This window comes from Strongylocentrotus purpuratus, unplaced genomic scaffold (assembly GCF_000002235.5).
Source record: "Strongylocentrotus purpuratus isolate Spur 01 unplaced genomic scaffold, Spur_5.0 spur5_scaffold_7, whole genome shotgun sequence".
In the NCBI taxonomy this organism is placed as follows: domain Eukaryota; kingdom Metazoa; phylum Echinodermata; class Echinoidea; order Camarodonta; family Strongylocentrotidae; genus Strongylocentrotus; species Strongylocentrotus purpuratus.
The window spans coordinates 4,858,630-4,882,669 of record NW_022145613.1 but is presented as its reverse complement, the minus strand read 5'-3'; the positions used below and the strand labels follow the sequence as shown (position 1 = coordinate 4,882,669).

Genomic DNA, 24,040 nt, shown 5'->3' with positions numbered 1-24,040 from the left:
CAAATCAATGAAGTAAGAACTAACATATAGATACAAATGATTAGAACTTTAGAGCAAGTGGAGTAGCAGTAATCAATGTATTCAGGCAAAACAGTCTGACAATCAATAATCAAGATTAAATGCCCCCATTGAGTCTGAAAGACTATGTGATTAGAACTTAATTAACCGCATATGTCCATCAAGATTTGTCTTTTGATATACACATCCGCTTCTGTGAGCGTAGGCCTTTTGTAGCTATCATTAGCAAGGACCCAGATTTCACCAGACAGTTGGAAGCTAAAGATGATTGATTTTTTTTATTGTCTTTGATTCCGGTTTAAGATGGTCACTTGAGGTAAAATTTTTGCCAATTGAACAATTTTGAAATGATTAGTAATGAAAGAAAAGGATGTCCCCTGCAAAAACTAACATGCTTCCTTCTCATCTGTGTCAGTTCAGTCTACTGTAATAATTTCCTTTATTTATGACGTATTGATTTCTTTCTCTTTGGTTGATGTTTGATATAATAGTTGTTTTGACTGCTCTTTTGAGGTTCAGGCTGGTAATTCATATATTGTAAACTTGGTGATGTGTTGAACTATTCATTCAAAACTCACATTGAGATGTTTTTTTTTGTTGTTGCAATTTTGAGGAAATGTTCCTAAAATTGAAAGATTTTAATTGAAGAGGCAGTTTATATTTTCTAAAAGATTAAATGAAACTTACCATTTCCACCAAATCTGCATTTTTAAAATTTGGAAATGGCCACAATTTTCTGTACCATAACCTATAAAAGTCACTCTTTAAGCAAATTGAATGCTTGCAAACTATGTATACCATGCCAATGGGGATTTTGCTTTAGAAATATGTGTTTGTGAAGTAAAACAAAACAAAATACAAATTTAATATATTTTAACACGTTTTCCAGAAAGAAATTTGAACTAAAATGTGCACTTGATACAAATTGTATATGAATGATACAAACACAAGTAATATGTATTATCAAGAACAATCTTGAACCATGAACAATAGATCACTTCAGCATCACGCTTACAAGAAGAAGAAGATATTATCTTGAATATTTGATGGACAGATGAAGTGTACAGCTGAAGAGAAGATTAATAATGCAACATTTAATATTGACTTGGCTATCCAAGACCTGAAGAACAAAAGAAAAGAAAGTTGTTCTTCCGGAGTAGTTCGTCTTGCATCTCCAAATTGATATTCACAAGAGTTAATGCAATGTCACTCTGGCATCATTAAACTTATTGATTTAGTTTCAACTGATTGCTCTTTCTAATCAGCTTCATATCATTCCCATTAACGGTGAAGATCAGTTTTGGAAACACTCCCCCTCTCAAAAAATGAAATGGAAGCTCTTATTACCAATCTTGTGAAAGAATATGTTTTGACTAATACGTGATGATACAAATTTTGCTGAGAAACCGCCTACTAATTGATATATTTGGTAAACTATTATATCTATTTGGACCTGATAGATATCGCGCATGTGTCACGCAGTCCCATATACATCTTCTGTGTACAGTGCTTGTTACTTTACCAAGACTGGGCCAAATTTCTTATCATTTTGATGATTCCATAACCTTGCATTACACACCAATACTTATATGCTAGATGATCAACCTTTTCTGATTGATTCCACAACGTTTCTTTCACAATGCAATCGCATGACTATAACTGGTCTTTATCTTTAACCCTTTTGCTACCATAGACAATACAATATAGAGATCCAGTTATATGGATGGCTTGAGATGGTGAATAAATTCATTCTGCACAGCTGCATGAGATAAGAACTCCTTCTGTTCTCACCCTGCATCTTTTAAATAAATGGAAACTTAACAGAATGTTAACTCAATCTGCATGAGATAACAACTCCTTCTGTTCTCACCCTGCATCTTTTAAATAAATGGAAACTAAACAGATCTGCATGAGGTAACAACTCCTTCTGTTTTCACCCTGCATCTTTTAAATGTAATGGAAACAAAACAGAATGTTAACTCAATAACTTGTTTTCAATTTAAAGCTCCAATGAAGAGAAAATTAACTTGTCTGCTGAGCTATTAGCTCTGTGGCAATGTGCCTTTCTGGCTTTCAGCCAGGTGAAATGTTGAATCATTTTCAGCCAAAGTGATATATAGTGAGTGTATGGTTAAGGGGAAATCCAACCCCCCAAAAAACAACTACTGTAGAATAAAGCATACAAATCAGAGAAGTAAACTGATGAAAGTTTCAATTAAATCTGACTAAATATAAGAAAGTTATGAATTTTTGAAAATTATAATCACTATACGTATGGGCACTTCAAACTGGCTGTTATTTCAACATGATATAGTGCCGGACTACTTTTCCATTTGTTCCAACATATAAAATGACTAAAATTTAATAAAATTTGTTGCTCAGGAGGGTCTATTCTTTTAAGAGGACCTATAATAATATGCTTTCTATAATATATTTTGTGCGCCCCAAGGGAAATGGAACTTATGAGAAAAACAGAAATTAATGATATTTTCGTACAAGGCAAATGGGAGAGTTATCCACGTCCTACGTCACAATCCACTGACGGAACTACCAATTTGAGCTTTGCATTGACTTAGTGATCTCATATTTCAAACTTTTGTCATTCTGTTGTTGTTGTTTTTCTACTGTCATACAAATCAACTTATTACAAGGGTTGGATTGCCCTTTAAGTAACTTAGCAGTCAATTCATGATGTGTTTGGAAGCAAAAGCTTAGGGGGTGTGAATCTCCAAATCCAACAATTTTTGTCAGCCAATTTCAAATATTTGTTTTTTAAGTGGCAAGAGTTGATGGTCAACTTTTTATGTTGGTCCCAATTCAGAATGGTCTTGCAAAAACTCTAATGAAGCTTTGAGAAGAAAACATGTTTATAATGATTTATGTGCTTTCATGCCTCAAAACTTGGCCCATTTTACTTTTCAGTGTCACTTTACAAATATATTTTTGGAAGCAACAATTGAGTTTGACATAAACTTGGCAGTAAGTAGGAGACAGTCATTGCGTGTAGCATAATATAGGTATTAGCGAATTAAGTAAGACTTGTGATGATCAAGCTAGTAGAGAGTAGAGACAAGAGATCGTTTTTTCCAGTCATGACTATCTTGATTATTATCATCATACAATTGATGTATGAAATTATGGAAAGTTCTCTAATACCAGAGTATAAGGTTTCGTATTACGAATACATATACATGTAGACCAACCAGGAAATCAGAATTGTTAATTGGTAACATATTGCTTGGTGGCTTTTAATTTTGTTAGTGAATCTTTTTTTGTTGTTGGGGGGGGGGGGGGGGGAGGAGGGGTGAGGGGTGAGGGGTGGGGGGGGGGGGGTACACACCTGAGAAGCAGATGCATATTTGCTCGAGGAGGGAAGACAAAGGTCAAGCATCTTCTTGACATTTATTAGACCGCAGTCACAATTGTTGGTCATTTCCTATAACCTCCTTTCATGTTGTCATGTTCTTCTGTAGAAAAATTGAGCTCTATAAGGCCTGTCTACATCAGCTCGAGTTTGCCAAATAACCCGCTGTTTCAACTATCCCGATCGCAAAATATCCAGCTAATTTGCGTCTTCATCAGCCAGCAGTTGCAATTAGCGGGATATTTGGTCGAGAAAATATCCCAAGAAACCTTGGTCTTGTTTCCCAAATATCCCGCTATTTCGGAAATAGCGAGCTAATTTTCGCCTGTCCAAGCTAGTTTGTGATGAGTGTATCGGTCTGGTGAAGTCGGAATTTCGAGCTTCGGTATAATATCCTGAGTCTGAAAAAAGCGTGTTATATTTGGCAAACTCGAGCTGATGAAGATAGGCCTATAGATCAGTATTAAAAAGCACTCATCCTTTGATACTCTACAATCTCAGTGCTCATCATAAAAGACTCAGATAAGAACCTTTCCTTTTCCATCAGTGTTTACCTAGATTGCCTGTGTGGAGCTGTATTAAAGCCCCTCTAAAGTGTTAGGAGCCCCAATTTTGTAATTTGTCGTCTTCCCTTTTTGTTGCTGTTTACATTTTTAACAAATATATATTAAAGAATATAATATCTCAATGATATGTCTCTATTAATAATTCGCTCAAATTTATCATTCTTATGTTTCTCAGATTTTCTGCAGTTACCTTCAGTAACTTTCTACTGAAGCTTAGTTTCTCTTTCACTATGAGTATGCAAATGAATGTGTATATATGCAAATTATTGTTTAGTCATATTAAAATGTCAAATAGAAGTTGAAAGGTGAAATATCTAAGCCATATGTCTTGTGTAATCAACTTTATCCCGACTTTTATTTCCTCCAGATTTCTAATACATATCTTCCAAAGCGATTTTACATCATATTTTTCTCCCAAATGTCAAGAAGTAGCCTTAATTCATCATTTGAAAAACAATATGTTGAGCCTGAAGGCTTTCTTAATTAATTCACTTATCAGACAAGAATTTATTCATTGTCTGGAGAGAGAAAAATCCACAAAATTGAGCAGGAGACAGAGAAATAGTTCCTCCACAAATTCCTGAGGCACAATATAGAGTGAGAAAGGAGTTATCTATTTATAATATATGAGTTATGACCTTCTCGGCACACAGTATATGGTCTGTCTTTAACTCCCCCTTTCCTGTGCTCTGCCATAGACTGTGAGAGCTGCAATAATGGTACCTTATCTGTAACATATTTCAATGAAATTCTATACTAGTGGCAGCCTAACAATATTGAAATATGAGAAAGTCTAAGGTGGTCAATGAGAACAACAAACAATATTTCCTTTGGAAAATATCCATTATCAAACTGTTATGGATCTAGTAGAGGCGAGTCATACTCAATCACCCAGGGGCTGTATCAATTGCAAGCAGTAAGTGATGTTGGAAACTTTAGTGAGTGAAGGTCTTCTTTCACAGATAGGACAAAGGTGTAAGAAAATACCTTATTTTCAAGGTGTCATCAGCATATACATGCTGTTTTTATCATTCCAAGTCATCTAGACTCATGTATGTAATTGATACTTCATCATAATTGAAGGGAAATGTTTCATTTGATGTATCACAGACTGAAACCTTGGTGTTAAGCTGTGCTACTTAAACATGGAAATATAAAGTCTTGAAATAGATACATTTGTATTTAATACTTGTGTGAAGCAATAATAATGTAGAGCTCTAGTTTAGTTGCATTATGTTTCCTGAACAAATATAGTTTGTATCACTTAAACATTAATATTCTGTTTTTAACACATTATAATATAGCCTTCCTATAAATTTTTACCCCAGATTTAGCTCTGGCAGCCGTTATCAGCGCACAGTGCATTTAAAAAAATAATCCTAACAGGTACCCATTTACCTCGCCTGGGTGGAGTGTGGCAAATGTAGATTAAGGTCTTGCATACCTATATAGAGGAATTGGTTCGGATGTAATACTGATACTAACTGCTTTTAATTGGTTGTATATTCTTCTTTCAATAGAGCTTTAAAAGCAGAGCTTTAAAATTTTACGAATTTTACATTTTGGAGAAGTTCTGATTAAAATGTTGTTCTCATCAGTTATGCGGCGGAAGGACATATTATTCTACATGTACATGTATGAAAGGCATTGTTTAACAATGTTTCCAGTTTTACAAATCTGAGATGCATGGCCTTACGTGTTATCAGTGTCTGTGATATGGTGTAATATTGAAGCCCTAAAAAAAACATTGCGCTTCAGAATGATCATGAAGTGCTTCAAAACGATCATAAAGACAAAGTGCTTCAAAACGATCATAAAGACAAAGTGCTTCAAAATGATCATTAAAAAATTGGGTGACCTGTTTTACCATACTCATTTTCCCCTATAGACTGTAGTGTTATAAAAACGGTGTTTGAAATTTCTAATTCCAATCATAAATACCTTGATAATCAGAAAGGCAATCGACTTGTAAAAGTCATGGGATTCCTGACTGACCTAAAGGTTTATAATTATGATTGCAGCATAAGCTAAATCAAAGATTTTTTTTTAAGAATCTGAGGCAAAGATACACAATAAATATTTGTTAATTTTTTTATTTTAGCAGAGAATATTCCGTAGGCTTTTCAGGGAGTAAGAAAATGACTTGGGTATTTAATTTTCATTTTTGCTTGGCTTCTCTCCGTCACATCGTTATGACTAATTTCTATTGGTGAGCACCAGAAGGGTATTAATGATATAGTGTTCTTTCTTAAGCACCCTTCTTGCTCTCAGTTCATTACATGGTTCAAAGCTCAGAGGCATCATTTGGATTAATGATTTTTTTGTTTGCCTTACTCTTCTCATCACCTTCATAATCATTGGATATTGAGGAGAGATCTGTCAAACAAATGAATTATGGACTCCTTAAACACTTCATAGGAGCATCACTCATTTATTTTTATTCTCGAAGAGCAGGACGTTTTAATTGGATAGTGAATCATAGCGTGCATGACTGTGTGCTGTCCGTGTTAGATGTGAAACTGTTCTTTCACTCAGCTTATTAGCTCTGTGCTGTGATCAAGGTATATTCTATCTCTGTTGTCTCCTATGTTATCTTGTGTTTGATTTTTTTCTATTCTTCTGATCATCCATCTCCCCCTTCTCTCTCTCTCTCTCTCTCTCTTTCTCTCTCTCTCTGTGTTAGTCTCTCTCTCTCTCTCTCTCTCTCTCTCTCTATTCTGTCTTTATTTTTTGTCTTCTGTTCATTTTCCTCCACATTTCTCCTTTAGGTCATCCATCATCCTCCCAGCTCTCTCCTTTCTGTCCCATTTAATGTTTTTGTGATTTCCCTCTTTCACCACAATCTCTCTTTTCTTTCTCTCTCTCTCTCTCTACCCCTGAATACATACCTGGGAAATCACACTGTAGAGAATTAGAGATGTTAAGCTGATTACCAATATGGATCACAGTAATTTGGTGTCGTAGAGTGACTAGAAATGTGTGCAATGTCTGTCAAGCTGTGACACGTTACTGGTAATTGGCTTTGGGCTGTGACATCATCAGCAGACCCCAGACATTTGCTCTATTCTGATTTTTGACTCCTTGTCTTTCTACAGGTACCAGTCCCTTGGCTACGTCCTCGTCTCCACCTAAACAGGCTGCGTCTTCAGAGGAGGTCTGGGTTGTTGATGAGCAGAGAACAAAGGCCACTGATGAACACCTTACAAGCAGCACAGAGAACAATCTTAACCGACCTTCAAAGCCAACCTCATCCAACGTGGCTCATCATCTATTGAACCGGGGAAGCAGCGAACGAATAAGGGGCGATCGAAGCGCAAGACTCCACCCCCAGAACATTACCAGGGGTTCTGTTAGACACACCATGAGTGTTTCGGCAGAGAACCTACCTACGATTCCTAGGAGCGGAACTGGTATGGAGGACAGGCCAGGCATGGAACCCCGTAGCAGTTCAATGAACGACCTCATCAGGATGGACCCTGCCCTCCAGATCCCGGTGATCGGGATCGAGGAAGCTTCTGACCAAGAAGACGACAAGATATCTTCCGAAAGGACGGGACAAACAAAGTCCCCCGCCAGCTCTCCACCCATGCCAAGATTCTTGAATCTGGACCTGGCAAAACGACTGTCGCTGCCCAATGAAGGGAGTGCTAATAGTCTTTCTACTAGAACTGGAAGTGACAGTGATCTTAGTTGCAGTGGTAGTATTACACCAGACGTCAATGAGTGCAGGAAGAATGTTGGAGAGACAGGCAAATTACGTAAAAGCAGGTAAGCATTAAAAATTTTCTCCCATTTTTCTTCCTCACCTCTCTTGATTTTACAAATAAATTGTCAATTGCAGTCCTAACATATTCTAGTGATTACAATTTGATTGGTATTGGTATAATGTAAGAGATAATGATCCTCTTTTTTCATTGTAGAGGTTTTATAACCTCTTGCTTTATGAAGAAGTGGCTTATAGGACAATCTGTTCCATTCTCTCTTAATAATTGCAGTTAGGTCAAGCTGAACAATTTAAGGATCAATTTTTTGGTGGTGCCTTCTCTGAAATTTTCTCACTGGAGCTGTGGCCAGAGCTATTACTACTGATTATTCAAAACATGATACATATTGCAGTTCATTAAGACCTACTATCTCCAAACTGAATCTAAATATTTGCTATCACGTAGACCTAATGCAGTCAAAGGAGGCCCCCTCGAGTGCTCAGTAATAGCCCCCGCCGCAGCTCCAGTAACAATATTACCCCGACATCAGAGAATAAGTCACCAAGGAATTGACCCTTCCAACTTACAGAGTTTCTAATTATAAGATAGAGCCCTATTTGCCATCGGCCATGAATTGGTAATCCACTCAACGAAGAGTCCCCTAAGCCTTCAACGACACAGGCCTCAACTACAAGTAGACTGAGGTTTATTCCCACTGCTCTGTTGTGTCATGAAGTGATGTGGTGTGAATTTGATATCTTACATCTACCTAAGATATAGTTTGAAACAAAACAGAGAAACAAAAAGAAACGTATGACTTGGAGATCGAAAGGTTATTTATGTAAAGGATGTGAGGAGAGAGAAATTTGGATTGAATCTGTGGATATGATGGTGAATGATGATGATGATAATGATGATGATGATTATGATGAGGCTAAAAATGATGATGATAGGCAACAAGAAGAAAGACGTAAAGATTAGTATAGAGTAATTTAATAATATTATGAAGCTGAGTACATATTCATTTTTAAGGCAAACTCTGTAGAGATCAATTTTGAAATCCAAAGCTTTTTTTAAACAGTTTCCCAGCAAAACAGACAATTTTGCTCAACTTTGTATTCATAAATGTTCCAGTCATTATAATGAGAGCTTTCAATTTTTCTGCTGAAAAAATGTAAACGTTATAGCATCTCTCTGACATTAAGAAGTGTTGCACCCCACTTAATACACACAACACATTGCTGTCGGCAGGCATACAGGAAGATGAATTAATGATGTTTTGGAACTGGGTTATCCTTCAGGGGAAAAGAGATCCAGTAGGTAGATGATGCTTGCTTAATATACCATTTATCCATGTCCTGGAGCTGGAGCACTTGCTTGTTTATCTTTAATTTGTAACTGCCCTATACAAACAGTTCAAGTGGCGGACATCAAAGTTTATGCTTCAAATCATGTACACAAGATTGATGATCGTTGGTCTATACCATCTTCATTTTAAAGTCTTCGAAAATATGCAGTAACTTTAATACCCACTTGTGTCACTAACAGATTCTACTTGTTTCTCTCAAGCAGTACATGTATTATTCACACTTTACAAAAACGTGTTGAGACATCATTATATTACTATCTGTTACTAAGTTTAAAATTTGAAATCAATTTTCCAAGGGGAGTTTTTCAGTAACTGATGGTAAGTTTTCAAATATTTTGGTTGAAGTTGAAGTGAAGTTCATTTAAAACATACTTAGTTCTGTATTAAATAATTCCTTCCTCAAAGTTGAAGTCTCAGACTCGAAATTAAAAAAAAAAATGTTTGCTCTGTGATGTATGATTTGAATGTCCCTTTGCCGGTAAAAAGTGACCTTGATATTCTGCCATACTTTTTGCTTCTGTCTTTTGATCATCTGCTGAATTACTATTTTGGCTGTTGTAGCATTCGGCGTGGACAAAAAAAACATACCAGAATGTTTGTTTGTCACCTTATCTGTGCTATGTTATCACAGTGTATCATTGCAGAAAATGCATATAATGAAGGAAGAAGTGAAAGTTTATCACATTGCCTGCAATCATGGCACTTCAGCAGGTGGCCTGTGGCTTCCGGTTGCCTGCAAAAGGGATCATCTCCACAATTCAAGCATATCAAAAATATGGACTTTCTGTTTATTGTCATGTCTCCCAAGTGTGTCTGTCAAGTCTCTCTAATGTGTGATATTCTGTGGGTAAGGTGATGACAGAACGGGCTCAATTTGTTCAGTCATCCGTAGTGTGTCAGGCAATCGTTATTAATTTCAGAGAACAATAAACACTTAATAATAATCAAGTTCCCATTTAATGAAACAATGGTCCTTCTAATAAAGGTTTGTGGATGGGAGTTTATTTTTGGAGGGGAATGATTTATTCTAGATGTATATCTAATCTCTGTTGTAGTGACATCTCTACATGCAAAATTATTATTGTTTAGGAGACTAGTATGATCTGGTCATCACCCCTCCCCAATATGTATGTAGAAATTGTGTATATCCTACTGCTTCATTATAACTCTTAGTTTGGGAAATCATCTTATTGTTTTCTATATTTCATTGATCAGCATTGAAAATGCTTTCTTCAGGTTGAAAAGGCATACGGCAGCGATATAGGATATTGATGTATTGCTTGGTTCTTTTTTGTATTGTAATTAGTTAATACAAAAACATTAACTAGAACTAAATTTAAGAATTTATTCTTACAAAAGTTTGCATGACAATATCATTGGAGAAGCCAAGATTTCAGTGGCTGAGTTGAGTGGCATTGTGTTGCCATCAATCAACATGTCTATAATTAGATAAATAAAGTACTTTAGTCCTGGAAGGTGCAGCTGTTTTGTTGTTGTAGTCTGATTCAAGAAATCAATGTGGATACCGATACAGGTGAAGACGAAGGACAGGAAGGGGGAAGAAATCAAAGGAATGATGGATAGGACTAGGAGATGGAAGGTGGAATGGCAGCAGTTCATTCATAGAGAATGATAAAACTATTGAGTCATTGAATCTGGTTTTAAAGGCATCGTTGAACAATGTTAAATCTGAGATGCATGGCCCTACGTGTTATCAGTGACTGTGACTTGGTGTAATATTGAAGCCCTAACAAAATTGCGCTTCAAAATGATCATGAAGTGCCTCAAAAAGGTACAAATCTTTGAGTGACCGGTTTTACCATACTCATTTTCCCCAATAGACTGTAGTGTTATCAAAACCATTAGGAAAACAAAAAAATTTTGATTTTCAATCATAAATATCTTGGGATTCCTGACTGCCCTAAAGGTTTATAATTATGATTGCAGCATGAGCTAAAGCCAAGATTTTGTTTCAGAATCTGAGGCAATGTTACCGAGTCACTTTAAGGTGTACTGTAGGGTGAGGCATGCAGGTAGATTGAAAATGTGCTCAGAAAACTAAGCAGGATTGAGAGAGAGAGGGAGGGAGAGAAAAATTTGCATTTGATATCAAACAACTTACAGAGTCAAGGACTGTGACTGAGAGTGATGGAAATGAGGTAGAGCGATAGAGAGAGATAGACAGAGACAGAGAGATAGAGAGAGAGAGACAGAGACAGAGAGAGTGGGGAGAGACAGAGAGAGAGAGACAGAGAGAGTGGGGGAGAGAGAGAGAGAGATATGGAGGGAAAGAAAGACAGATAATAGCGAATAGGGAGGGGGCAGGGCAGTCATGAGCTGTGCTCTCAGTGGTAGATATGAACTGAGAAACAATGAAATATTTCATTTACTTTGGGGAGTGTACTTTCACTCGTATGGTTACACTCATACACTCACACTTACATACATACATTTATGGTTAATTTCTTGCTGCAGATTAAACCATTGAAAAAGGATGAGAAAGGGAGAATGATAGCAAAAGAGAGGATAGTTGTAGCTGGCATCATGAAAATGAAAATGAAATTCTTGGTTCTGACTCTAAAGCAAAAGAAGCTTGATGGCAAACTGTGATCACTCCACTTGTTCCTGCCCCTGTGGTGGTTTAGATGTCCTGTGCACCTGACTTACAATTATCCCCAGAGAGGATAGAGATTCTACCTGAACATTGATTACTGGTGTAATGTTGATGTTATTGATTCCGTCCTTAAGAAACGGGAGAGGGTACGCTTAAAAGGCAGGGTAACTTACCGGCATCGCTTCCTCTGCTGTAATGTATTTTCAATTGGGTCGTCTTTTGGTGAAGGCGTACTTAGAGCGATTACCTGTTTCTGTACCCAAGCATCATCAAGTTTGCATCTTGCAGTTGATGATGCATTGTAGGACATGGTTGTTGACACATCAGGATATCATGAGCAGCAGATGGCAGTATACATGTACATAAATTTGAAGTAGGGCCAGATAACAAAAACGAAGTGTTTTTCTTCCCGCTCGCCTCCTTTTTGGCCGCTAGCTGCCTCCTTTTTTAAAACTATTTGCTATTCAGAGAAAAAAGCACACACACACTAAAAACAGCCAGTGATATACATTTTGTTTAAATAACTTCTAAAATGATACAAATCATTTGTTTTGTCATACATTACACCATTATACTTACATAGCACAATATCTGTGAATGAATAGGCTTGGCCAGCTATAATAAGCATGGTAGCCATCTTGGAGAAAAAAAAGCAAACAATTGCAAAATAGTAATGCCCTGCCTCCTCCCTTTTTTTAAAAGTCAGGACGAAAAACATTATTTTTTGTTATTTGGCCTTTACATGTACATGTCAGTAGAATATCTTACCTTTAAATTTTGAGACATCATGAAGCGATGTCTCCAAAAATGTTTGAATCTCTTCAAGTATGTGATGATCATCTGACAATCCTGAATCAGTCTTCAAAATGTTCTAAGAATTTTTTTTTTAAATATGAGTGTTGTGATTCCACTAATTAAAAAAAACTTGATCCAGATAACTTGTTAGCATAAATTAGAGAGATTTGGCCCTCAAAGTTGATATCCAACACCTTTTCAACATAAACTTCAGGAGACCAGTTTGGGAGCGACTTATCCGCCTCATAAAAAGAAGGCCAGTTCAGTCACATTGAAGATGATAATTTTCATGATGATTGTGTCATGTTAATTGTTGTTCATTATTCCATTTTAATGGGAGCTCATCTTGCCTATACTAGAAAATAAGGCTACCCTCATTAATTTTGAGGCGGGCACTTTGAACCAAGTGCTTAACATTCCCAAACACAGCTGGAGACCGATTGATCGCACTTCTCAAACATTTTTTTCTTTCCACTGGAGATTTAAAGAGATGATCTTGAGTATTAGGGATCCTATCATCTGTGCCGTAGAATCAGGCCAACTGCATCGGGTAAACCTTTGGGAGCAGAAATGAAAGGTGCTATTATCGGCTGCTGCTTTGGAATTAATACTGCCACGATTGATCAGAAAGGGATGAAGTGAGGGTGGGGAAGGGGGGGGGGGGGGCTGGTGATAGGTGTGATCTTGAAGATAATACTTTTGATGGAAGAGATAAAAATAAAAAAAAGGACTGCCTCAGACTTCTCTGCACTTATCAAGTAGTATTCTGGTGGTTGACTTTTTGTGAACAGTATGATGTTTATTTTTTTGTGGGATGAAGGGTGTTTATTCCACCACATAAGGAATTGCAATGATGTTTAGGTATTGTAAAGTTAGATTTAAAGGAAACCAAAACCTTCATACTAAGTTACTTTTATTGTAAAGTTTAAGATATTTGAAAAATATCAGTGAAAATTTGAACAAAATCAGGCAAGGAATAAGGAAGTAAGAGCTTTTTTAAATGAGTAGTCGCTAGAGGGCGGTATTCAATTTGATGACATCATCTGTGGACAACTCTCCATGCCTTTTGTACATCAAATTTCATGTTTTTCCTTCTTTCTTGAGATTGAGATAATGTACTCCCCCGAAAGCAAGATATAGAATGCAAAATGATATTCTACTTCACATGTTATGAAGTCGGATCAAGAACACAAATAAATACAAAGAAAACAAAAAAATTGTGAAATTTTATGTACAAAAGGAATGGAGAGTTGTTCACAGATAATGTCATCAAATTGAATACCGCCCTCTAGTGACTAGTCATTTCAAAAAGCTCTTACTTCCTTATTCCTTGAACGATTTTGTTCAAATTTTCACTAATTTTATTCAAATCTTTTAAACTTTACACTAAAAGTAACTTAGTATGAAGGTTTTGGTTTCCTTTAAGATGCCTCATTTGTAGAGGAGTAATATTAAGAATTTAGAGGGTTTTATGTAAACATATCAATAACTTGAAGCAGTTCTGTTCAGGTTAGTATGGACATGTCAAGAATTTGTTTATGAATGTACATACATACAATATCGTTTTCGCATGCTGTCCTGTTTCATAATAAATTAACTTTATCCTATATCTCTTTATATATTTCTAGAATTGCATTTATTGATTTACTAATGCGGCCTTTTGAAGAAATTTTTTTACATTTGTATGACAAATTAAATCAAACCCTTAATGTCACACTACTACTAGCACATGTAACTCTACAGCAATTGTATTCATGGCTCATTGAGTTTTTGAATGTTATGCATGACCGTATGTTTTGTTTGAATGCTCATTGACATTATTTGAAATATGGTAGTTTCATTAAATCAATATTTCATGATTGATTAATGGAGCTTCATACAGGTATAGTAAAATAACTGCCGGTATTCAAATACTAGTGTATGGCATTTATCTGTGGCAATATCTCAGTAGTGGTTCATTTCCCAACACGATTATTTATGACAATATGCCTAATTAGGGTTATTCTTCAACTGCATTGGTGATATCAATACAAATCAGCCATCAAGGTGTCTTGTACATTTCAGCCCATATTATCCTGGTGATTTACTCCACAGAAAGTGAGATTTTGCCATTCTTTCTTTACATTTTAACCCTTAAAAGCTGACTTTTATTCAATTTGTTTAAATCATATTATTCATGTTGATATATATGCAAGTATGTTAGAGGACATTTTAAGTAAATTGTCTTTTCAAGTAGTGAAATGGGACTCCATCTTCTTTTGTAACACACTTTTTTTGAAGTGCAAATGTTAATTGAAAATTAGAAATTCATATCAGTACATTTCGTATTCACTTGGGGTATTGCACCAATGGGTGAAGTGCCCAACAGTGCAGTTAAGGTTGGCTGCATGTTAATTGAAGAATTAGATCTGGATATCATCTCAACAACCATGTTTATGAATTAGCTGTTGGATTCACGTAGAGTGAGTGAATGAATGTGACATTTGATTTATGACAATATTATCTCTGATGAAACCCCTGGGCCATGCATGAGTTATGGCTGATGCAAACGATAAAGGATGTTCTACAAACAGTTCCATGACATGAAGTGTCCATCATGGCCTCTTAGAATAATAAGATAGACCTTCTCCACCTCCCATGTGTCTAGAATTGTTGATGAATGGATTTTGTTTTAAAGAGGGGTTGTGTAAAAGCATATACCAGTATGTGCAATGATTTATATGTACAGGTATGACTGAATATTTATTTAGAAAAAAAAATTCATGACATTTTATGAAATTTTTAGTATAGAGCAAATGGGAGATGACCTCAAAAGTATGTCACTGAGTTGCCAATTAGTGCTTGCTTGATTTCACTGTTTGAAAAAAATCATAACGTTCCTATTTTTATCAGATTTTGCTGATACTGTCTGTTTTCTTTGATTTTCGCTTCTATTAAAATCAACTTAATATCAGGTTGGTCTATTCCCCTTTAACAATGTGATATTCAGTCCCTTTTCTCTTTTACAATGTTATAAATTTACAATGACTTTGTAGGTACGGTAATGTGCAAAACATCATGAGCATAATTGTGATCGTTTTACCATCTGAAACGATCCTGTTGATGACCATGATCATGAAAAATGGCTAATTGAAGTTTCCGGATGTTGACCTTCTTGTAACAAATCAAACAATAGTAAGGTTCACATGTACTTTCAGTCTAGCTTGTGGTATTAAACTTCAAGGTTAACTTTGGCTTTTGTTTAAGGATAAATTAATATAGCAAATGTTAACATTTCCATAATTTCACTTTGATTTTTTAATGAGTTTTTCAAGTCTTTCATCAACAATTAGTGGATAGTATTTGATCAGTTACTCTTTTTAGATAATCTTCTTACTGAACTATGGGAACTCATATAAATCTTTAGATCAACATGCCGATGCTCTGCTGACTGAGCCAACTCGTCTGTTCAATTAGAGATTCCAACACTGCAGCTAATAGGGCCACAGTCTCATTGCAGATCAAGTATCATTTAAATCATAGTTTCATAGAAAATATCAAAAATATCATTCCTACTACAATTATTCAGCAAATGTTACTTAATTTTCATCAGAAGACCAAATGAAACCAATTCATCTCAATTTATTTGTTGTCTCTATGGCTGCGTTCATGCTTAAATTTTGAAGGCAGAATGAGCGATCTGAAACGCTCATCGTAAACGCTCATCGTGATCGCAGTTCCACGATGTAGTGTTCATGCTTACTTCTCTGGCTCCCCAGGCAATTCTCCGTGTGTGGCCTTAATTGGTCTTCCAGCTGGATTCGCAAACCTTCACTGTGCATGCTACGTAGACCCACTAGAGGTCAGTGCGTTGACCCCATTTAAACGCGTTTACAAATTGTAAACGCATCTTTTTGTGAGTTTACGATCGGCGATCGTGATCGCCGTTTTTCGGTGATTCTACAAAAGTGAGCTAAGACGCAACCGTGTTTTAAACTAAACGCGTAACAGATGCCTGATTCTGGCCGTCAAAATCAAGCATGAACGCGCCCTATGTGATTTGAGCATCATTTTTCTGGTACCAATTCATGTTAATTTTCTGCAACATTTTTCAAAGGATCATGTTAAAAGTACAGCCACTTAATTTTTTTGCTGTATTCCCCTCTCTTTCAATATCATCTCGTTCAGCTTAGAACATTATAAAATTCATATTTTTTCATCTTGATTGAATGCTCAGTTTATACATTAGGTGGATAATTATAGTGGGAATGACAGCTATGTTAGAATGTACTGCAATACTGAAATATGATTTAAAAAGTTATTTGATCTGAAATAAGACTGCAGCCTGGGAAATGGTAATTGAATTTGAGATGTGCAAATACTTTTCTATCCAAAAGAGAAATAAGGCCAGGAAATAGCACAAGTCAATACAATTATGTGATGAGTAGTGTCGAGTGTTAATAGGAAAAGAAGTCACTGCGGTACTTGTAACAGAAATACTCTTTTTCTTGGAGTTGATATTTTGAGGAAGATATTTTGAAAATATGATTTGTTCAAATATTCATGATGGTGCGTGCTATCCAAGGGAACCAAAGTATCTGGTGGGATAAAGAAGATATTAATTAGCAAGCAGGGAGTGGGGGGAGGTGAGGGAAGGGACAGTATCCAAAATATGTGACAAGTAAAACTGCCAGGGGAGGGGGGGGGGGGGGGGGGGGGAGGTACAGTGTCGTAGATATTTGAAAGGGAAGCATAAAAGGCCACCACTCTAGATCTTTTTATGAAATGAATCAAAAATTTGAGAGATTTTTTCATCATTTGCTCTGAAAGTACATCTCCACTTTATCAGATTTTGTCTGACATTTAATAATTTCATGCATTTTTAAATCGTTTGAGAGCAACTGCTTGTACATCAAAGAGGTAATCAAGTTGGAGTCTTGAAGAAACCTTTATTTTAATGAATACTGAAACTACTGATAGCTGCTTGATTCAATCATCCCTGCTCAGTCATCCCTGCTCAGTCATCCCATGCTTAGTCATGGTGCCAAGGGAAAGATTCAAATGTTGTGGTTCGATCCCAGACATGGCACTAACGTCCTTTGGCAGGGCATTTATCTTCATTTGCCACACTCGACCCAGGTGAGGTAAATAGGTACCTGGCAGGAATTAATTCCTTGAAATGCTGGAGCACAGCTAGGCTAAAGACGGGTAATAATACATGCGCCACAGAATTTCTAGATAGACAGCGCTATAGAAATGCCTATTATTATTATCATTAAGATTTCAAGTTTTCTTTTGTTTAAATTGTCTTTATATCAGACTTTAGGAGGTGATATTATATCAAATGTATCATTTGATTAATATACAAGGTAAATTTGGGGGATTATTACCTCTATACATCATCTTTTCTGAAGGAAGGTTAAAGAAAAGTGGAAGTATTTGACATTTTAGAAGTAGTAGTCAAAGTCGTAGAAGAAGTAGTAATAATAGTAGTAGTTGTAGTTGATAAAAGCAGCAGGGGTGAAGATTTCAATATTTCATTACATACATTGAGGATGAGCTCCATAGAATTTCACGGCACAGTTTATTGCAGTAAATCTTAATTTCTAAGTTCAACAATATCTAAAACATTTGATGTCATGAACAAATTTGTACAAAAAGTTAGATAGTGCAAGATAATCCATTTAATACCCGAATTGGTTGTCATTGCGGGGTAAACTGATAGTCATAATGCATAATTCAATTTATTAATTTCTTCTGAGGAACCTTCCTTGTCACCCTGGCAACAGCTATTTCAATACGTTCGCACCAACAAAAATGAGGCCAAGTAAATCATCTTCTTGAGCAAGAAAAAAATCTAGCAGTTTCTTCAATTTTATAGTAGAGGGATGGACATATGAATAATAAGGGTTGGCAGATAGGGGAAAAACACCCTCTGAACTCATATTCCCAATTTCCCTTACTTGAAGGAAAACTGAGCAGATGACCTGCTAGAAGATTCTCAATGTCATCTTAAGGCTGTTGGTCAGTTTTACATGAAAGTCAGAAATAAACTGAATACCGCGGTAACCTTAGGCCTAAAAAAAAGATGTTGTATTGCCCTGCAGGTGCCGAGGTCGGTCGATCGGAAATCTTTTTTTTTTTTTAATTTTTTTTTTAAACTTTTTTTTTTAATACTCCCTCTTTGGGCTGATATTTTTCAGTTTTGAATGCTTTAAAACATTTTTTTTCTTAAAAAACATTTTAATTTTTTAATTTTTTTAAAGCCGACCGTGGATTTCACGATTTTGGGGTCGGTCGCAAAGGGCAATACAAGATCTTTTTTTAAGGCCTTATTTACATAAACATGGATAACACTTGTAGGTTTCATTCTGTCATAAAGATTATGTCGGAGGTGCTATGGTATAGTGGTTCATTCGCTTGACTCTTAGTCCAAGGGTTGAGTGTTTGAATCCCAGCCTGGCACTAACACCCTTTGGCAAGACATTAATCTACAGTTGCCGCTCGACTCCTACATGTAGGTGTTTTTTGGCACTTGGCAATTGCAGGGCCTTCAAGAAGGCTGGGGAGACTTCCCTCAGGTTAAACAAATTATTATTATTATTATTATTAAGTAAAGATAGGTCAATAAAAGATCAACAAGTCAATCAAAGTTCAATAATTCTGTATCCTTGTTGAAATTGATGAAGGATAATGACCGATGTCAGAAGAAGAAAATTGACAGGACTCTGATCTCATATTTTAAATTTCCTGTGCTTCATATATATAGAAAGTTAGGATGTGACCTGCTAGTGGCCAGGTCAGTTCATCTGGACTTAATTTGGTCAGAGAAGAAGTGACCAATATCATTTACGATCCTTAAAACCATGGATTTAATCTTTAAAGATGTCATTCTTTTATTATTTACTATTGCATTTTAATAGTATGTAACAGTACATAAATCATAGAATTAAATTTTAAATCTGCTTTGATGAAATGTGAAATGGTATCATCATTTTAGATACATTACTCAGTTGATATCTCTCATCTTTTCATTTGCTCTTTGAAAAGGGTTGTTCATTTCATGGGTATACTGTACATTTTCGAGTCTTATTTTTTTTAAGGGGGGGGGGGTATCCCAGACTTATTGTTGACTGCTCATCGAAATAGAATAAGCTGTATCCCATGAGACACTTCCGCTGAAGAAAAAATGAAAGAAATAGAGAGAGAGTCGAGAAAGAAAGAGTGGGAAAAAATAGCATGCCGGCTCAGTGAATGTGATCTGATGTTCTGAATATCACATGAGCTTTGATGACCTTTTCCACCCCAAACTGTACCGAAAGAACCACTTTTCGAGCCAAGTATGGAAATGGCAAGGACAGCTCAAACATGAATCATGAATGGTATGCTTGCACTTTCATGAAAGTCAGCAATATTCTACAATCATGATAGGAAGGAAATGTTACAGGAAATGTTGCAATTAGACGATCCATTTTTTAAAACCTTTTTGCATGTCAGCACTGTTAAAATAATGATGTGAATAGAAATATTATGGAAATAGCAACACGTATTTATAAGGCAAGTAATTTTTTCTGTTTTGAGAGATAATGAATGAAAAGAAGAAAAATTGTGAATAGAGACATATTGTAGACAGCGTGACAAAGAGACACGTAGACAGGGTGACAAAGAGAGACAGAAAGACAGAGAGAAAAATAAGGTAGTTGTAGTGTGAATTTAAATGGGATGCAATCATGCATATGTTAGATATAATCCAAACCAATAGTAATTAATTCTGTTCAATTCATACAATCACATACATGTAGTCAGGGTAATAATTGGGAGCGCCAGCTAGGAGTGTTGCGTATGCTATACAAGAACCCACTATTATTATTATTTTAGTTGTGACAAAGGTTTTATTTTAAAGGAAATCCCACCACTGAGATAACATAAGTTCAGCCAACCATAATTTCATTTGTTCTGATGTGGGAAATGTGATACCCATGCTTAAAACACAGAGGTATTGCTAGACCTTTTTTTTTTTGGAGAGGGGGGGGGGGGGGTCCTCGCATTTCAAATTTGCCATTAGCTTGAAAATAAAAGAAGGGAAAAGAGAATGAAAAGGTTGATAATTTTTAAATTTTTTTTGTGATAAGGCTAAAATATTAATGTCCAAATTCACCAGCATTAGATTTTGAAATGGGCAGAGAGAAGAGTGGGGGGGGGGGGGGGGGGGGGGTTATATCCCCCTCCTGGTGTAGCCTCCATGAATGTGATTCCCATATTGGTAATATGTACCACTAAGTATTTACTCAGACCAGGATGTGATGGTTGACTTGAAGTTCAGTGAAGCCATCTCAAAGACTTAATGAGCTGTGGTGTCATTTTCAATTTCTTGCATCTCAAACCTGCTTTCATCAACATGTAATAGAGCTCTCTTTCTCTTTTTATGTATATCTTTATCTATTTCTCTTTAGCTTTCTCTCCCATTCCCTCTCTTCCCCCATTCCCTCTCTTCCCCTTCCCCTTCCCCTCCCTCTCTCTACTCTATATTTGTCTGTCTGTCTCACTTCCTGTATATATTTCTTTCTTCTGCAGCATATAAGTTAAACGTTTAAACACCTTTTCCATTTCAATTCTATTCAAGTTATTGGAGCATATGAAATAACACAGGAATTCATGTGAGATTCTAAGTGATATGATCACGTATGATACAATAACAACAATCTTTTCATTGTCATCATGATCCATCAAAATATTTTTTGAATGACTGTCCCATATGTTGACTGGCCTTAATCCCACTTCAGAAAGAAGTACACTGTAGTTCAATTATCATGCTAGTATGGATGATGTCTAGCGCCATCTATAGACAGAAACATAACAATACTAGATTAATTTCAGCCTTGCTGCCTATTCTCAGTTGTTGTCTGAGCAGTGTTAGCAAAAAATATTAACAGATACCCTTTTTCCCCTTTTCATTTCTTTCCTATTGTTTTAATTGTATCAACTACGGATTGGTCAAATTCAAAGGACTTGGGTCAAAGTGTCAATAATGATTCAAGGCCAATCTGTAGTTGTTGTTTTGTGTATTTAGATATCTGTTGCAATAGATCTCATTTATTTACGTCTGGGTTGGTTTTCTGACCTCAACATGGAACCCTGAGTTTACAGCTATGTATATTAAAGGGAAATCCGACCCAAATAGACAACTACTCGAAAAGAAAGCATTTGGGGAAGAAAACTGATGAAAGTTTACCAATTAATTAAATCCCATAAAAATGTAAATAAACAACCCTATTCTAAGAGCAAATGAATAGATTAGAGATATCAACTGAGCAATGATCTAAAATGATGATACCATGATGATACCATTTCACATTTCACCAAAGCAGATTAAAAATTTCATACTATGATTTTGTAATGTTACAATGTAATGTTACATACTATAATAAAAAGAATAAAAGAATGACATCGTTAAAGATTAAATCCCTGTTTTTTAAGGATCTTAAATAATATTGGTCACTTCTTCTCTGACCAAATTATTTCCATATGAACTGACCTGGCCACTGGCAGGTCACATCCTAACTTTCTAGGAAGCACAGGAAATTTGAGATATGAGATCAGAGTCTGTCAATTTTGCTTTTACTGACATAGGTCATTATCCTTCATCAATTTCAACAAGGATACAGAATTATTGACCTTTCTTTCCTTAAAGGGAAATCCTACCCAAATAGACAACTGCTCTAAAAAGAAAGCATAAAAATCAGAGAAGCCGCAAAATGATGAAAGTTTCAATTAAATCTGACTAAAGTTATGACCTTTTGAAAGTTGTAATCACTATACCTACATGTATGGGCACTTCAAATTGGCTGAAGCGGTTTAAATGTCAATGTGATGTAGTGCTGGACTACTCTCCCATTTTTTCCAACATATAACATTACTAAAATTTAAATTTGTCAAAAATTCATTGCTCAGGAGGGTCTATTATTTTTAGAGGACCCATAATAATATGCTATCTATAATATATTTTGAGTAGTGCCCCAAGGGAGAAGGAACTTATGAGAAAAACAGAAATTATTGATATTTTTGTACATGGCAAATGGGAGAGTTATCCACGTCTGACGTCACAATCCATTGACGAACTACCAATTTGAGATTCGCATAGACTTTACGGTGATCTCATATTTCAAACATTCATAACTTCTTTACTATTGGTCCGATTCATTTCAAACTTTTGCCATTCTATTTTAATTCAAATCAACTTATTACAAGGGTTGGATTGCCCTTTAAGGTACTGCAGAGGGCTGACTACCCCACCAGCAACGTTTCAAAGAGTAACTTGTGAAGGATTTATCCATATCGATGTTTTTGTTAGTATTCCTTATAAAGTCATTTTTTTATCATTATTTTGTTGTATCCAAAAAGATTTGTTTACATCTGTCTGTCCTGGGTCTGGGTGGAGCTAGTAGTGGCGCTAATGTCATAGCATGCAAGTAAAAGAAGAAAATAAATTGCTTAGGTAAACTTACAGCGTGTCCACACACAAAACAATTTATCCCAAAACTCTATAACGAAACGTCGTATAAAGAATCATAGTATAAATTTCAAAGTGTCCACACACAAGAAAGGTCATATAAATAATCATCGTATCAATTCAAGGATGTCCATAAACAGAAGAAAGTAATCCTGAACTCTACAGTCTGGTCTCCTTTCACTCGAGGTCACGTTAAGCCCCGCCCAGTTAGTTACACGTACTACACTCCCCCTGTCCACACACAACATTTTCCGTGATTAGGCGTGATTAGGCATGATTCTTTATTGAGTTTCAGTTCGAAACGATGCCCAAACCTGCGTTTCGGTAGACTAGTTTCGTTATACGATGTATCGTTAGTGAGCGTCCACACACACAATTTCATCGTAAAACTATCGCGAAACGGTATAGCTAATCACGGAAAATGTTGTGTGTGGACAGGGGGTTAAATACCTAAATATTTCTACTGGCACATCGAGTCCTCTTTCATTTCCTGAAAAAAAGATAATAAGGTACATGTCCTTGTAATAACACAGCTATCCTGTTCCTGATCAATTTAGGAAATGATAATCAGAGAATTAGGAAGTTAGGTCATTGAAAAATTACAACATGGCATACCAATGCAGGAAGAGGGCTAGCCTTTAAACAAGGCCACTTGTCTGATAGACGCCGAGCGACTAAAACGAGACTAATCGTGAAAACCCAAGTGAACGAGAGAGCGAGAAGCCCTTCCAAGTAGCCTTTATCAATTTGGTTTGGATTTCTTATGTTAACCATTGTTTCCGACTGGAAATCGCTTCAGAAAATAGATCGTCCAATCAGCGAACGTATCCTCGCACGACGTCAGCATATAGTATCCATCGCACATACACACTCACACAATAAACTCTACGTAGTACGAACATGGACCTACTATGAACTATTACGTACGTGCTAAGACCACTGACCTCTACATGGAACGAATCACGAACGAAGCCAACTGGGAGATCGCCGTTATGATGGTCAATAAATCCAAAGTAGGCGTATTGGCATGCTAATATGTATCTATGAATAATTCATGCAGAGCAGTGACACCTACTTTCCAAAAGGCCTCGTGACATTCGTCACTCGGTCGCGCGTTCACT

General features: G+C 36.1%; 1 protein-coding gene across 3 annotated transcripts in view; it reads left to right on the top strand.

Moving 5' to 3' along the window:
- Positions 1-24,040, top strand: part of LOC588892 (anion exchange protein 2) — a 65,377-nt gene that overhangs the window by 12,217 nt on the left and 29,120 nt on the right. For all 3 annotated transcript variants that reach the window (XM_030974798.1, XM_030974797.1, XM_030974799.1), the window contains exon 3: positions 7,044-7,716. In XM_030974798.1, coding sequence (XP_030830658.1) covers positions 7,044-7,716 — 673 coding nt within the window. The remainder of the gene's footprint in view (positions 1-7,043; positions 7,717-24,040) is intronic.